The 15,391-nt window shown below is 44.2% G+C and overlaps 1 protein-coding gene across 1 annotated transcript in view; it reads right to left on the reverse strand.

Annotated features, from left to right (window-relative positions):
* The window catches only part of thsd7ba (thrombospondin, type I, domain containing 7Ba), a 624,788-nt gene that overhangs the window by 462,438 nt on the left and 146,959 nt on the right, over nt 1-15,391 (reverse strand). The window contains 1 exon segment of the mRNA XM_078229305.1: nt 14,197-14,400. Coding sequence (XP_078085431.1) covers nt 14,197-14,400 — 204 coding nt within the window.

Here is a 15,391-nt window from a genome sequence, read left to right on the forward strand (position 1 = left end):
TTGGGCAGATGCCAGTGTTGTAGCTGTACTGAAACAACCTGGTTCACAGGTGCAGCTAGTCCTGGAGTATAGGTCTTGAACACTACAATCAGGATAGTGGCAAATCTCGTAGCCATTGCTGTATCCGGTGCATTCAGTTGTCTCTTTATTTCACGTGGATGAATCAAACTGCTGAACTTCAGGATGCGTAGTGGAGGACATGTCCCTGTCTACATCAATGGGGATAAAGTAGAAATGGTTGAGAGCTTCAAGTTTTTCGGTGTCCAGATCACCAACAACCTGTCCTGGTCCCTCAATGCCGACGCTATAGCTAAGAAAGCCCACCAACGCCTCTACTTTTTCAGGAGACTAAGGAAATTTGGCATGTCTGCTACAATTCTCATTAGCTTCTATAGATGCACCATAGAAAGCATTCTTTCTGGTTGTATCACAGCTTGGTATGGCTCTTGCTCTGTCCAAGACCACAAGAAACTACAAAGGGTCGTGAATGAAGCCCAGTCCATCACTCAAACCAGCCTCCCATCCATTGACTCAGTCTACACTTCCCGCTGCCTCGGAAAAGCAGCCAGAATAATTAAGGACCCCACACACCCCGGACATACTCTCTTCCATCTTCTTCCGTCGGGAAAAGATACAAAAGTCTGAGATCATGTACAACCGACTCAAAAACAGCTTCTTCCCTGCAGCCACCAGACTTTTGAATAAACCTACCTAGCATTAAGTTGATCTTTCTCTACACCCTAGCTATGACTGTAACACTATATTCTGCACCCTCTCCTTTGGTATGCTTTGTCTGTATAGCGCGCAAGAAACAATACTTTTCACTGTATACTAATACATGTGACAATAATAAATCAAATTTTTTAAAAATTTAAAAAAGACTGGGACCTCAGGAGGAGGCTGAGATGGATCCATCAGCATTTCTTGTTGAAGATGTTTGTGAATGTTTCAGCCTTGTCTTTTGCACTCATGTGTTGGGCTCCCCCATGGATGTTCATAGAACTTCCTCCTCCAATTAATTGTCCACCATCAATCATGGCTGGACGTGGGTGGTTTGCAGAGCTTTGGTCTGATCTTTTGCTTGTGGGATTTCTTAGCTCTATCTTTAGCATGCTGCTTCTGCTATTTAGCATGCATATAGCCCTGTCTTGTAGCTTTACCACATTGGCTCCTTACCAAAAATGGAGAAATACTTTGTAAGCATAACAAGTGCTTGGCTTTCCAATGTACGATTTTGGCTAAAGATGATCATCGTCACTGGTTAAAAAAAAACAACTGATTTTAATCAGGTCATAATATAATGTGTTCCTCCACAGACTGCTGACTCAAACTCCATGCCCATCAATTTAAATTGATGTCCCAATTAGTGAGGCATGCCTTTTCCTTCTCCTGTCTGAATGTACTATCCTGTATCCAAGGCAGCAATCAATACAGAACGCCACCAGCAACCATAAGACTAGTTTTAGAGAATATCATGATACATCTCAACCACTTCATGAAACCATCACTGAACTCAAATACCCATGCATACATTCAATGTGCATGCACACACACCAGAAGATAATGTATCGTGTAAGTGTATGCTTGCAATGTATGCTTGCAAGTGACAGTCGTATTTTAGGTAACGATTAACATTAAACCATTACAATTTGGCTAGCCATATAAATCGGAACTTTAAGTCAACCAGGAGAATAGCTGATACCATGTGGGTGAACAATTTGTTTTGTTTCCAGATTGAGTATTAAACTGTTCGAGATGTTTCTGATTATCCTGAGCAAACAATATTTGTATTTCCTCAGCACCCACCTGCCCCGCTCGTTGTATGATTGACTTGTCATGTGGCAATGTCTGAACTTCTTCCAGGGGCAGTAGACCCAACACATTAGCACCCCCTTACTCCCTACCAGCAGGCAGTGCCAGGAAAGGGGGGCTTCCAATGGGGAGGTTCATGGCAAGAGGGCAGTGCCAGGAAAGGGAGACTTCCAATGGGGAGGTCCATGGAGGCGAGGGTGCCCGGGTCTCCTTGGGGAGGGTGGACTCTGGGAGGGGGAAGGTGCATCTGTGTGGTTGGGGGGGGCACATCTGTGGGAGGGACCCAACTGGTGGAATAGTGGTATTATCGCTAGACTATTAATCCAGAGACTTAGCTACTATTCTGGGGACCTGGGTTCGAATCACCACAGCAGATGATGGAATTTGAGTTCAATTTTTGAAAATCTGGAATTAAGAATCTACTGATAACCATAAAACCATTGTCGATTGTCAGAAAAACCCATCTGGTTCACTAATGTCCTTTAGGGAAGGAAATCTGCTGCCCTTACCTGGTCTGGCCTATATGTGACTCCAGAGCCACAGCAACGTGGTTGACTCTCAACTGCCCTCCAAGGGCAACTGGGGATGGACAATAAATGCTGGCCCAGCCAGCAACGTCCATGTCCCAAGAATGAATTTTTTAAAAGCACTGAAACAGAGCTATGGCCTCAAAAAAGGTTGATTCACATACGGGGTTAGGGGTGTCCGAATCTCTTGAAGGCCGAGGTTGCTGGCAAGGCAGGATCATTCATAGCCACCCCCCCCCCCCTCCCCCACCACCAGCGTAACATCATGGGACCCGCCTCCAGGATTTAATTTTGACCAAGTATCAGAAGTATGGCGGGAAAAGCCGGCAGTGGCGCTGCTGATCTACACACCACTTTTCCCACCTGAGTTAACACTTAGTCAAAGAAATGGAAAACTCCGCCCTCAGTCTTTGTTGCCGTAACAGAAAAAAAAAATGGCAGGGATATTACAATAATTAAACCCCCGTCGGCAGCTGAGCACAATTAGCAGAGAAAAGAATGATTCGGAAGTTCTGAAGCATCGCTACCTTGACACAGACTTTAATATTCCCAGGTGTTATTTGGAGGCGTAATATTTAATAGCACTATATATTTCAATTCAATTTACAACACTTAAATATTTGAAACTTAGAGAATTGAATTCGCGTGGAGAACATATGATATTTTAAATATTGAAAATTCTATGGCGTCTCTAGTGATATGTGTCCAGGAAAAGATTCTCTTATGCTTTATTATGTATGTAAAATGGATTGTCATTTGATTTGATGCTGAAGACACGTTAAAAGCAAGATGATATGTAAGATGTCATTGCTGGCTGAGGTCTGAATCGTGCAGCGCCTACGTATTGGTTGACATTTACAAAGAATCTGCAACTGCCTGTACATTATTTATGGCTCAGCAGTAGAAATTTCCTGAGGGGTTGCGGGGAGAGGGGGGGGGGGGGGGGGGGGGGGGGGCGGGGTTTGAGGGAAATAGCATCAGACAATGGAATGGTGACAATAGGCCACAGCAAGTCGAAACAACATCAAGAGACATCTTTCCAACTGCAGGTACCAAATCGTTTTGACAGATGGTTATGCAGGTGCCTCTATAATTATATCTTGGCATTCCACACAACTCTAATTATGATGGTTAGTTAAAAGGTCACTGACTGCTATGGTCAACATTTAATTGGATTTACTTGTTTGCCGCTACTGATTCTGAAAATGAGGCGAAAGCTGAATTCGGTCTCTCGAAAGACAAGCGCAGAGTCATATTTTATTCCTCTTGATAAGTCGTGACAAAAGCTATCGTTACAGACAGGAGCTGTATTTTTTTTTAAACAGATGTTCTTGGCACAGTTGTGCAGTGCTTTTTGGCATATTTTTCAAGATAATGCGAATTCTTTTTAACTGCAACACCTAGGCAAAAAGTCATGGCCAATAATTCAGGCTGGCATCAACTCTGAAGTGATCTGAATTAATGGAATGCGTGTGATGCGACACATCTGGTAACTTCACCACGGATTTCTGTACTCCTGCTTTATTTGTATCGGTATCAAGACAGCTATACATATTCCGCCAACAGATATAGGGGTAGGACTAGCATGGTATTTACTGATAATGAAGATTCCCCAACCTCACTGTTACTGATTATTTCAGTTACTTCCAGGAAAACAAGAAAAGCACACTGATAACACAAAGTTAAGGTCTGTTTTAATGTCTGTTTTTAATGCAAACGTTAGGAGCCCAAAATTCCAAGTTTCATTCTGACTGTGAAAGTACAGTTTCATGAAACTGTTGATCGCCCATGGAACCCACTGTTCCACTTCGAGCTGAGTATGGTTTATCCACAATTAAAAGGTGTACTAAAGTTAAACCCCACATTGAATCTGTGATGGAGTCTTCAGAAGCAAAAATCGCAAAGCTTTTGCCCTCAAAAGTGATGATGTGGAGATGCCGGCGTTGGACTGGGGTGGGCACAGTAGGAAGTCTCACAACACCAGGTTAAAGTCCAACAGGTTTATTTGGTATCACGAGCTTTTGGAGCGCTACCCCTTCATCAGGTGAGTGATCAGGACTCGCCTGATGAAAGAGCAGCGCTCCGAAAGCTCATGATACCAAATGAACCTGGCGCACTTTAACCTGATGTTGTGAGGCTTCTTATTGTGCTCAGAAGTGATGTTGCTGCTGAATACGGTAGATTGCAGGACAGCTGCACTGTTCAACAAACCAAACACCCTGATATTCATTTACATTCACTCTTCATGCCACCATTAATGTCAGCTGTGCCAAAACTAATACGGAAGCAGCTTTTCTACATCTTACAATTCTGCTAAAGTAAGGCTTCCAACATTTCCAAGTAGGTGTGCAAAGTGTTGCACATTGATTGTAGTCTGGCACACTTTACAGCTGCAAATTATAACTGGAGATCATGTCAAAGAACAAAGAACAAAGAACAGTACAGCACAGGAAACAGGCCCTTCGGCCCTCCAAGCCTGTGCCGCTCCTTGGTCCAACTAGACCAATCGTTTGTATCCCTCCATTCCCAGGCTGCTCCTGTGACTATCCAGGTAAGTCTTAAACGATGTCAGCGTGCCTGCCTCCACCACCCTACTTGGCAGCGCATTCCAGGCCTCCACCACCCTCTGTGTAAAAAACATCCCTCTGATATCTGAGTTATACTTCGCCCCTCTCACCTTGAGCCCGTGACCCCTCGTGATCGTCACCTCCGACCTGGGAAAAAGCTTCCCACTGTTCACCCTATCTATACCCTTCATAATCTTGTACACCTCTATTAGATCTCCCCTCATTCTCCGTCTTTCCAGGGAGAACAACCCCAGTTTACCCAATCTCTCCTCATAGCTAAGACCCTCCATACCAGGCAACATCCTGGTAAACCTTCTCTGCACTCTCTCTAACGCCTCCACATCCTTCTGGTAGTGCGGCGACCAGAACTGGACGCAGTACTCCAAATGTGGCCTAACCAGCGTTCTATACAGCTGCATCATCAGACTCCAGCTTTTATACTCTATACCCCGCCCTATAAAGGCAAGCATACCATATGCCTTCTTCACCACCTTCTCCACCTGTGTTGCCACCTTCAAGGATTTGTGGACTTGCACACCTGATGACTCTGCCATTTATTGTATAACTCCTCCCTACATTATTTCTTCCAAAATGCATCACTTCGCATTTATCCGGATTAAACTCCATCTGCCACCTCTCCGCCCAATTTTCCAGCCTATCTATATCCTGCTGTATTGCCCGACAATGCTCTTCGCTATCCGCAAGTCCAGCCATCTTCGTGTCATCTGCAAACTTGCTGATTACACCAGTTACACCTTCGTCCAAATCATTTATATATATCAAAAATAGCAGAGGCCCCAGTACAGAGCCCTGCGGAACACCACTGGTCACAGACCTCCAGCCGGAAAAAGACCCTTCGACCACTACCCTCTGTCTCCTATGACCAAGCCAGTTCTCCACCATCTAGCCACTTCTCCTTGTATCCCATGAGCCTTAACCTTCTTAACCAACCTGCCATGTGGGACTTTGTCAAATGCCTTACTGAAATCCATATAGACGACATCCACGGCCCTTCCTTCGTCAACCGTTTTTGTCACTTCCTCAAAAAGCTCCACCAAATTTGTAAGGCACGACCACCCTCTTACAAAACCATGCTGTCTGTCACTAATGAGATTGTTCCGTTCTAAATGCACATACATCCTGTCTCTAAGAATTCTCTCCAACAACTTCCCTACCACGGACGTCAAGCTCACCGGCCTATAATTTCCTGGGTTATCCCTGCTACCCTTCTTAAACAATGGGACCACATTCGCTATCCTCCAATCCTCAGGGACCTCACCCGTGTCCAAAGAAGCGACAAAATTTCCATCAGAGGCCCAGCAATTTCATCTCTCGTCTCCCTGAGCAGTCGAGGATAGATGCCATCAGGCCCTGGGGCTTTGTCAGTTTTAATGTTCCCTAAAAAACCTAACACTTCCTCTCTTGTAATGAAGATTTTCTCTAACGGGTCAACACCTCCCTCCGAGACCTTCCCGGTTAACACGCTCCTCTCCTTCGTGAATACCGATGCAAAGTATTCATTTAGGATCTCCCCTATTCCCTTGGGTTCTAAGCATAATTCCCCCCCTTTGTCCCTGAGAGGTCCGATTTTCTCCCTAACAACTCTTTTGTTCCTAACGTATCAATAGAATGCCTTAGGATTCTCCTTAATCCTGCCTGCCAAGAACATTTCGTGACCTCTTTTTGCCCTTCTAACTCCCCGTTTGAGTTCTTTCCTCCTCTCTCTGTATTCCTCCAGAGCTCCATCTGTTTTCAGTTGCCTGGACTTAACGTACGCCTCCCTTTTCATTTTAATCAGATCCTCAATTTCCCTGGTTATCCACGGCTCTCGAATCCTACCTTTCCTATCTTTCCTTTTTACAGGCACATGCCTATCCTGCAGCCTTATCAATAGTTCCTTAAAAGACTCCCACATGCCAGACGCGGACTTACCCTCGAACATCCTCTCCCAATCAACATCCACCAATTCCTGCCTAATCCGGCTATAGTTAGCCTTCCCCCAATTTAGCACCCTGCCCGTAGGACAGCACTCATCCTTGTCCATTACTATCCTAAAGTTAACAGAGTTGTGGTCACTATTTGCCACATGTTCCCCTACCGAAACTTTGACGACCTGACCGGGCTCATTTCCCAGAACTAGGTCCAGTATAGCCCCCTCTCTAGTCGGGCTATCTACATACTGTTCCAAAGAACCTTACAGTACGCATTTTACAAATTCCTCCCCGTGCGGACCCCCAGCTCTAAGCACTTTCCAGTCTGTGCCAGGGAAATTAAAGTCCCCCACTACAACAACCCTATGTTTTCTGCACCTATCCAGAATCTCCTGACATATCCTTTCCTCCACTTCCCGTGGGCTGTTGGGTGGTCTGTAGTACACCCCCAGCATAGTGACTGCACCCTTCCTGTTTCTGAGTTCCACCCACAGCGACTCAGTACATGACCCCTCTAAGTTGTCTACCCTCTGCACTGCGGTAATATGCTCCTTAACTAATATCGCTACTCCCCCACCTTGTAAGTGTCATACTTACATTTTAAGTTGTATCCTGCAATATCCTCTAGAGTGGTATTTAATAGAGGCAATGGGGATTAGGCACATTTGCTAGACAGCCAGAGGGAGCCCTACATCAGCACATTTTGGAAGGCCCTGATTGGCACTTAGTTGGATAGCGGCAGACATTCTTGAGGGGCTGAATTCCTGCCCCTCAAGATCTTCCAGCCAATTCGAGGCTCAGCTATGCATTGCTCAGGAGCGCCCTCAAGAGTGGTGGCTGCTGCCAGCCATGCATCCACCAGAGGCCTAGGATCATGAGGGGACAGAGGAGGTCTTGTGGTGCATTGGTAGCCTCCCTACTTCTGGATTCAGGTCCTACGCCAAGGTGCTAGTTGGCCACAGAATGAGTATTGATGACCCATTCAGTGAATGATAAAGAGCCTGGGAACCTTCAACTGCCTCCCCAATATTTCCCAAAGGGAATGGAGTAAGAGTGGGAAGATGTACTTAAAATAGTACTGAGGGATCCGGGCCACAGGTGAGTGAGTGATGGTGGGACGGGTTCAGCAGCAAGGGCAGGGAGCTGGCTCTCAGTGGGCCCCCCTGCTTCCCAGTGCTGTGTTCCCGAATCAGACAATGAGTGCCTTTGAATGGGGCACCCCTCTCCCCCTGGAGGATCACAAACACACATAATGGAATTCACACATAACAAGCCCTTGCCCACCCACTACTGGTGTTCAAAACCAGTGGGATGAGGCCTTTAAGTCTGCATTCATTTCCTACTTAACTTAATGGGAAAACCAGCCAAGGGCCTTTGCGCCCCAGACCTAAGTGGACCTCGTCCACACCCTATTAAATACACCCCCCTCACCTGCAAACTCCCCTCTGTGGAGGGAATTATATTCCACCCTTGGTTACATGGCTTAGGAATTCCATGCTTCTTTCACCATTCAGCGTCTGGTTTGAAAAGTATATGAACACTGTGAGAGTTAGCGATAATTTTGAATGTAACAGAGGAGAAAATATTAATACTTAGTCACTTGTAATTATTAATAACTGTACTTAGAAATTAATGTACCAAAAATCCAAAGCCCACAGATAACATGTGTTATCCTTAGTACATGCAGTCTCAGATGGGAAATTAATGAAATGCTTCAATGGCTAATCTAATTACTTTTAGCAGCATAAATATGAAAAAATCAGTTATTCGTATGACATGCAGAGACTTTGTAAACGAAAAGTGATAAGAAGCAAGTTAGCATTATCTAGTATGCTTACAATAATTTCACTCTGCTATAGCGTGTAAAATAAATTATTCATTTTGTCATATAAGAAATGGGTGATTGGTTCTAAGCTACTTTAAAGAGGTTAGGAGTGGGATTTTACACTCCTGTTTTCGGGGGCAGATCGGCAGCGGGAGTGGAAAATCCCAATCTGCAATTTACGCCAGCAGGATTTCCTGTAGCGATTGTCCCTGCCCACGAGCCCCCCACCCCCTGCCGATGAGGTAATGGGAATCCTTACTTTCAATGCCGGGATCCCCATGAGAATATCTTTAAATGTAATTAACAGGCTGGAAATTCTGCCCCCCACTCCCCCCGCCATTAGATTGGCCATTCAGTGTCAGCACATGTTGAAATGAATCAGGTCTCCCACAGTGTGCACCTAGCGAACAAAACACACCAGAGGAGTTCAGGTGAGTGCTTGGCTCAGGGGGGAAAGGGTCATTCCTGGGCACAGGCCCCAGGCATTCCCCAGCACTGCTAGCGGCAGTGCCAGGGGGAGGTTTTCGTGGTGGGTGGGGCGGGGGGGGGGGGGGCGGTTGGTTGCGTAGCAGGGTATTCAGTGGGGTGGGGATGTTGCGTGCAGGGTGTTCCATTAGGGAGGAGAGAGGGAGCACTTTACAGGTGGGGATGGGGTTCCATGGAGGGACGAAAACAGTTTTCAAATCACTTACGAAGGTGATGGTGTTGTTCTAAAATAATTTTCCATTGAGTGCAACCATACTGTACAAACAGGGTTCCCTGGAAATGAGCTATGGTGTCACTGAGCAGACATTCTGAAATGTTATTTGGAGTATTCCATTAAATCCAATGTACCAAACCTGACAGCTTGCTCACATTTGGGAAGTTCTCATGTGGCACAACATAGACAAGCTGAAGTTTCTCAATCTCCCACATGTATACTTTGTGGCAGTAATTCTGAGCACTGCTCTGGCCTTCAAGTCACTGGCCTGTCATTTTAATTGTGGGCTTTCACTGCTGCTATGGATTCTGGGATTGCCATAGGTGTTTGCTGCTTTCTCATGTGTTCTTCCTGGAAAATCTCACACCCAGGCAACAGTGAGTGAGAAAATTAAATAGACGCTGGGATACAGGAGAATGCAATACATTAATGCCACTTGCTGTCCCTGTGGCAAGTGAGTTGGCACTTTTAACTGTGTTTATGTCACGGCAATATTTCAGGTATACCTCACAACGTTTGAGAGGCCTGTAATACAGATTGTTAAGTTAAACACTAGCCTGAGATAGTGATCATTGGCCAGAACTTTACGTCCAATGTGCGGGTGCGCGCCTGACCCAGAATCTCGTGAAACAATGCGGGAAGATGTCGGCATGTGTTCCGACATCATCGGGCTTGTGCACGACATTACGGTCAGCTTCCGGATCCCAGGCAGGGAATGAAGCTCATTAATAAGCCAATTGTCAATGACTTTATGTGGCCTGTCCACTTTTACGGACGGCAGATGGGCCAATTGGCCAATTGGCCTTCACGTTTTCTTGACAAACTCCATTCAGAGCAGGATAAAATATCCGGGGTTAAGTAAAATAAGCCATTTGAGCAATGGGGAGCCATGTGATCTGTTGTCAGGTGCTTGAATTTGCAGTATCGACACAATTTGCAGCATTTTATTGAAATCATTTTATTTTTAAATTACTAGTCCAGTGACAATACCACTATGCCACCACCTACACATGATCTACACCCTGCATGCATCCAACATCCCCTCCCCACTGAACACCCTGCCATGCAACTAACACCCTCCCTTAAAGTACTGCAGCTCTGCAGCAGCTGTCAGCGTTCAGGGAGCACCCGCCCGCATCCTCACTTCTTTCGGTGCCCACTGTCGTCCTGCCCTTTCCGGCAGCACTGAGTCTTTCTCACCATGCATTCCACACTGGTTACCAGCTAATTAGATAAACAACATGGAATCACAATCAGGGGGCCATTGCGGCTGATTGCGGGATCCCCATGAGAATACCTTTAAATGTAATTAACAGGCCGGAAATTCTGCCCCCCACTCCCCCCGCCATTAGATTGTCCAATCACAGCAGTGTCAGGACATGTTGAAGTGAAGCAGGACAGGTCTCCCACAGCGTGCACCTAGCGAGCAGAACCCGTCAGAGGAGTTCAGGTGAGTGCTTGGCTCAGAGGGGGAAAGGGTCATTCCTGGGCACAGGCCCCAGGCATTCCCTAGCACCGCCAGGGCAGTGCCAGCGGCAGTGCCAGGGGGAAGTTTTCATGGTGGGGGGGCGTGTTAGTTGCATGGCAGGGTGTTCAGTGGGGAGGGATGTTGGATGCATGCAGGGTGTAGATCATGTGTAGGTGGTGGCATAGTGGTATTGTCACTCGACTAGTAATCCAGAGACCCAAGGTAATGATCTAGGGACCCGGGTTCAAATCCCACCACGGCAGATCATGAAATTTGAATTCAAAGAAATCTGGAATTAAAAGTCTAATGAATGGGCATGATTGTCGCCAGAACCCATCTGGTTCACTAATGTTCTTTAGGGAAGGAAATTTGTCACCATTACCTGGGGTCTGGTCTACATGTGACTCCAGAGCCACAGCAATGTGGTTGACTCTTAAATGCCCTCAGGGATGGACAAGAAATGTTGGCCCAGAGAGCGAGACCCACATCCCATGAACGAGTAAAAAAAAAGGTACAGCTGATAAGTGCAAGATTCAGGCCATTAAAACCTGAAGAAAGTAACCGGGCTCCATGTTCATGAGCAAAACAAAAATCTGTAGTTGAGACAAATAGTTAAAATGCATTCAAGGAGAAGCCATTAATCACATGAGGGAGAAATGAATTTAAGAATGTGCTGATGAGGTTTAATGAAGTAAATTGGAGGAGGTTCATGTGGAGAATAAAAGCCAACACAGACCAGTTAGTTCAAATGGCCTGTTCCTGTGCTGTAAATTCAATCTATCTTGCTGTTGGCACTATATCACTGTCATAGATTTTACTAATATCCTGTAGGTAACTCATGACCACTCCATCCCAACTCCCACATTTCCAAACCCTGATAATTTAGCACCCCACTAAAGAACATCACAAAGAAGAGATTGCAAACGGCTTGAGAATAAACCTTCCCCAACAGCAACATTTGGCTATGTTCCAGAATGTTCCTTCAAGAAAAATATATACCGTTTTTTAAAAAATAGTTGTGTTTGCAGTGTATTTCTTAGGACACAAACACTAAACAAATCAACTTCTGACTGCAATTCTCAGCTTCTCTTTAATGTCTTCTGACTCAAGTTCATGTGCAATCAACAATCGAAGAAAGCAACTTTGGATGAATCAGTTCCGATAGCTTCCAATCCTCTCCTCCAGCTGATCAATTGATTGATGCTGTAATCCTTCAATACCAGTGTAAAGAAAGCTGTTTTTTCTAGCGATACATTAACAAGCTGGCTCATGGATTAGAGTGCTTCCATCTCGAGGCACCAATAATTGGCACCTGTCCTGCATGTATTTCCAAGTAGATCGAATCTGATCTGTAGATCAGACAGACAACATTCAATCTGTCCACTACCCTTGTCAATATGGTGCACAGTTTGTCATGTGGAGAGATGTTCTGAAGTGCTAAGGGGGTCAAACTTCCTTACATCCATTTCATGCGCCTGTACATGAACTTTGTCAGTAACAAACAAAGAATTGGTGGGGGCTGCACTGCTTCACCACTTGCCACATGAACTCCATCTTTTTTTAAAGTTTTAAAGTGTATTTATTATTGTCACAAGTAGGCTTATATTAACACTGCAATGAAATTGCTGTGAAAATCCCCTAATTGTTACACTCTGGCGCCTGTTCGGGTACACTGCGGGAGAATTTAGCATGGTCAGTGCACCTAACCCGCATATCTTTCAAAAGTGGGAGGAAACCGGAGTACTCGCAAACATGGGGAAAGCATACAAACTCCGCACAGACAATGTGCCAAGGCAGGAATTGAACCCAGGTCCCTGGCACTGTGAGGCAGCAGTGCTAACCACATTTAATTGACATTTAATTTTGCCTTATTTTTTGACCGCTACTTCAATTCCCTTTATGCAATCCTTGACAATGATTGGAAAAAGATTTTCAATCTTTCTAAAAGAAACCAAAAATGCAGCCACTTAAAGTGGTCATTTTAAGGGCTGGATGCTTTGAATTTCATGGGCCTCCTTTCTTAAAGCTCCCAACGCAACGTATACAGAGAGTATATTGAAAAGATTTAAACAATATGACCCCTTGGTTCAATCAAGTTGAATGGAAGCAGACAGCAACATGGAAATATTGACCATTTCTATCCACCATGACTGAAGGTTTAAATCTCCTAAAAACATTGGGTGAGCCAGGAAGTTAAATTTAATCTCTTGTTTGCCAAATGCTTTCCCTGTAACCACTTAAAAGGCAGAACTTAAATTCAAAGTTGCTTTGGATCAAGGCTTAATTGAGTTTAAGTTTTAAGTTTATTTATTAGTGTCACAATTAGGCTTACATTAACATTGCAATGAAGTTACTGTGAAAATCCCTTAGTTGTCACACTCCGGCACTTGTTCGGGTATACTGAGGAGGAATTTAGCATGGTCAATGTAAGTAACAAGCACGTCTTTCAGACTGTGGGAGGAAACTGGAGCACCGGGAGGAAACTGGAGCACCCGGAGGAAACTCATGCTGACACAGGGAGAGAGTGCAGACTCTGCACAGACAGTGACCCAAGCAGAGAATCGAACCCAGGTCCCTGGCGCTGTGAGGCAGCAGTGCTAACCACAGTGCCACCCAATTGAATTGAATTGATGCAGATACTTTTTCACTAACATTGAGCAGGAAATTTAAGCTTGTGCCTAACCAAAGTAACAAATCATGGATTGACTTGTCTGTTGTTATGACCCCTGTGGAGACCAATAATTTTTAAAAACAAATTCAAGCCTCCAGTTAACAGTTAAAGCGACGACACGACAAGATTTCACATTGTTCACCATTTCACAGATGTTTACTGTAATAAACAGACTAAAAGAAGTATAGACTAAACACTATTACTTTTCACAACTTAGACTGTATAGAACACAATTGAGAAACCTCAATGTCGGGTATGCATTACCACCCTTTAAGCAGACATTAATTTCTCTAGGAACCATTCCAAAATGATTCCCGGCTCCCGATGGTTTATAGCTGATTGTTTCCTTTCCCAGCTTGGAAATTTAACAATCTCATGAACCTCATAATTAAAACACCATATTTTCAAACACGCTGTGTAAGGAGCTATTTTTACATTTGTGTGCTGATAAGCTGGAAGTTGCACAGACAGAGAGAGAGATAATCTGACAAAATACGTATTGACAGAAAACATTAAAAACAAAATTTAGCAAAAAACTTTGAAGGAAAAAGTAAAGTGAGATTTGAATTAATGGACTGTAGGAATGAAACTGAGACTTAACAATTGACCAAAAATGGAAAGTTAACGGATGCATCAAATAAGTGCCTGAATACTTACAACATTCTCAATCTGAGCTGACTCAGTACTCTACTAACCTTGGTTATTCTTGCACAGAATTGTTTGATTGTAGGTTCCTCGGCCACATGTTTGATTATTTTCTGCCACACAGAGGCTCCCTTCAAGCAGGTGCCAATGATAGCAGACTGGTTCCTCACAATGAATGGATTCGACAAGATGAGGGCATCTTCCAGCATTGCCAGTGAGCTCCCTAATTACATGGCGTCTTCTCATCTTAAAACCTACAATGGAATGGACAGTATTTCAGTGAATCAGGCACACAATATTCAGAATAACACGTGGAAATAAACTATCTTTACCCAAACTGGTTCTGCAATGCAACAAATAAGATTACATGGTTTAGCAGCACTCTTATGGCAAAAAGTGAAAAGATAATGACAGCATAATCTTCTCAAATTATGGCAAAATGCATACATTTATTTTGCCATCAGTTACATATATCACAAACAAACAACTAAAGATGTAATAAACCAATGGAGGTAGTGACAGCAACCAATAATGATTGATTAATGAGTTAGCGTCAAATATTTACACATGAAAACAGATGATCCAAGAGCTGCAAAACCTACAAACAATAGCTGCAATAATGGTGGCCAGGCAGCTGCAAATCCTTGTCCATTGATGCAGCAATAAACATTCTTCTGGCTAATTTACAGAAGCGTCAATATCTTCACATTTTGGATCATCTATATACTTGAGCAACAAGTGCGCACATTACACAAATGCGCCACAAACAGAATTATTCAATGCCATCTTATGGAGATAAAATAAGGCAAAGAAAGCAATATGACAAACGAGCAGTATAACTGGGCAAACATTCTTTCAAGAAAAGCATTAAGGGTTGATTATTTGGTTGAGAAAGAATTCAGTAGAACGTTGCATTTTGAATTAAAAGCATAACATCTGTCACATTTGGGACTCTGCTCCATAATTTGTTTTCACTGCAGCTGGTAAGTCTGCATCTTCTGAATGTCAAGGTTGGGTGAATGGCTTTAATGATCTTTCATATGGAATCAAAGAAGTAGTGAAAGGGTATCAAGGACTTTAAAAGCAGAGGGGGTATTATCATTAAAAGAAGAGGGGGGAGGGAGCACCATAATGAACTGCAATTAAAGAACCAGGTCAAAGTTAACAGAGCAACAGTTTCCCTAGCCTAAGATAAAAGCAAATTACTGCGGATGCTGACAAAACTCTGACGAAGGAATCATCCAG

This window comes from Mustelus asterias, chromosome 14 (assembly GCF_964213995.1).
Source record: "Mustelus asterias chromosome 14, sMusAst1.hap1.1, whole genome shotgun sequence".
NCBI classification, from domain to species: domain Eukaryota; kingdom Metazoa; phylum Chordata; class Chondrichthyes; order Carcharhiniformes; family Triakidae; genus Mustelus; species Mustelus asterias.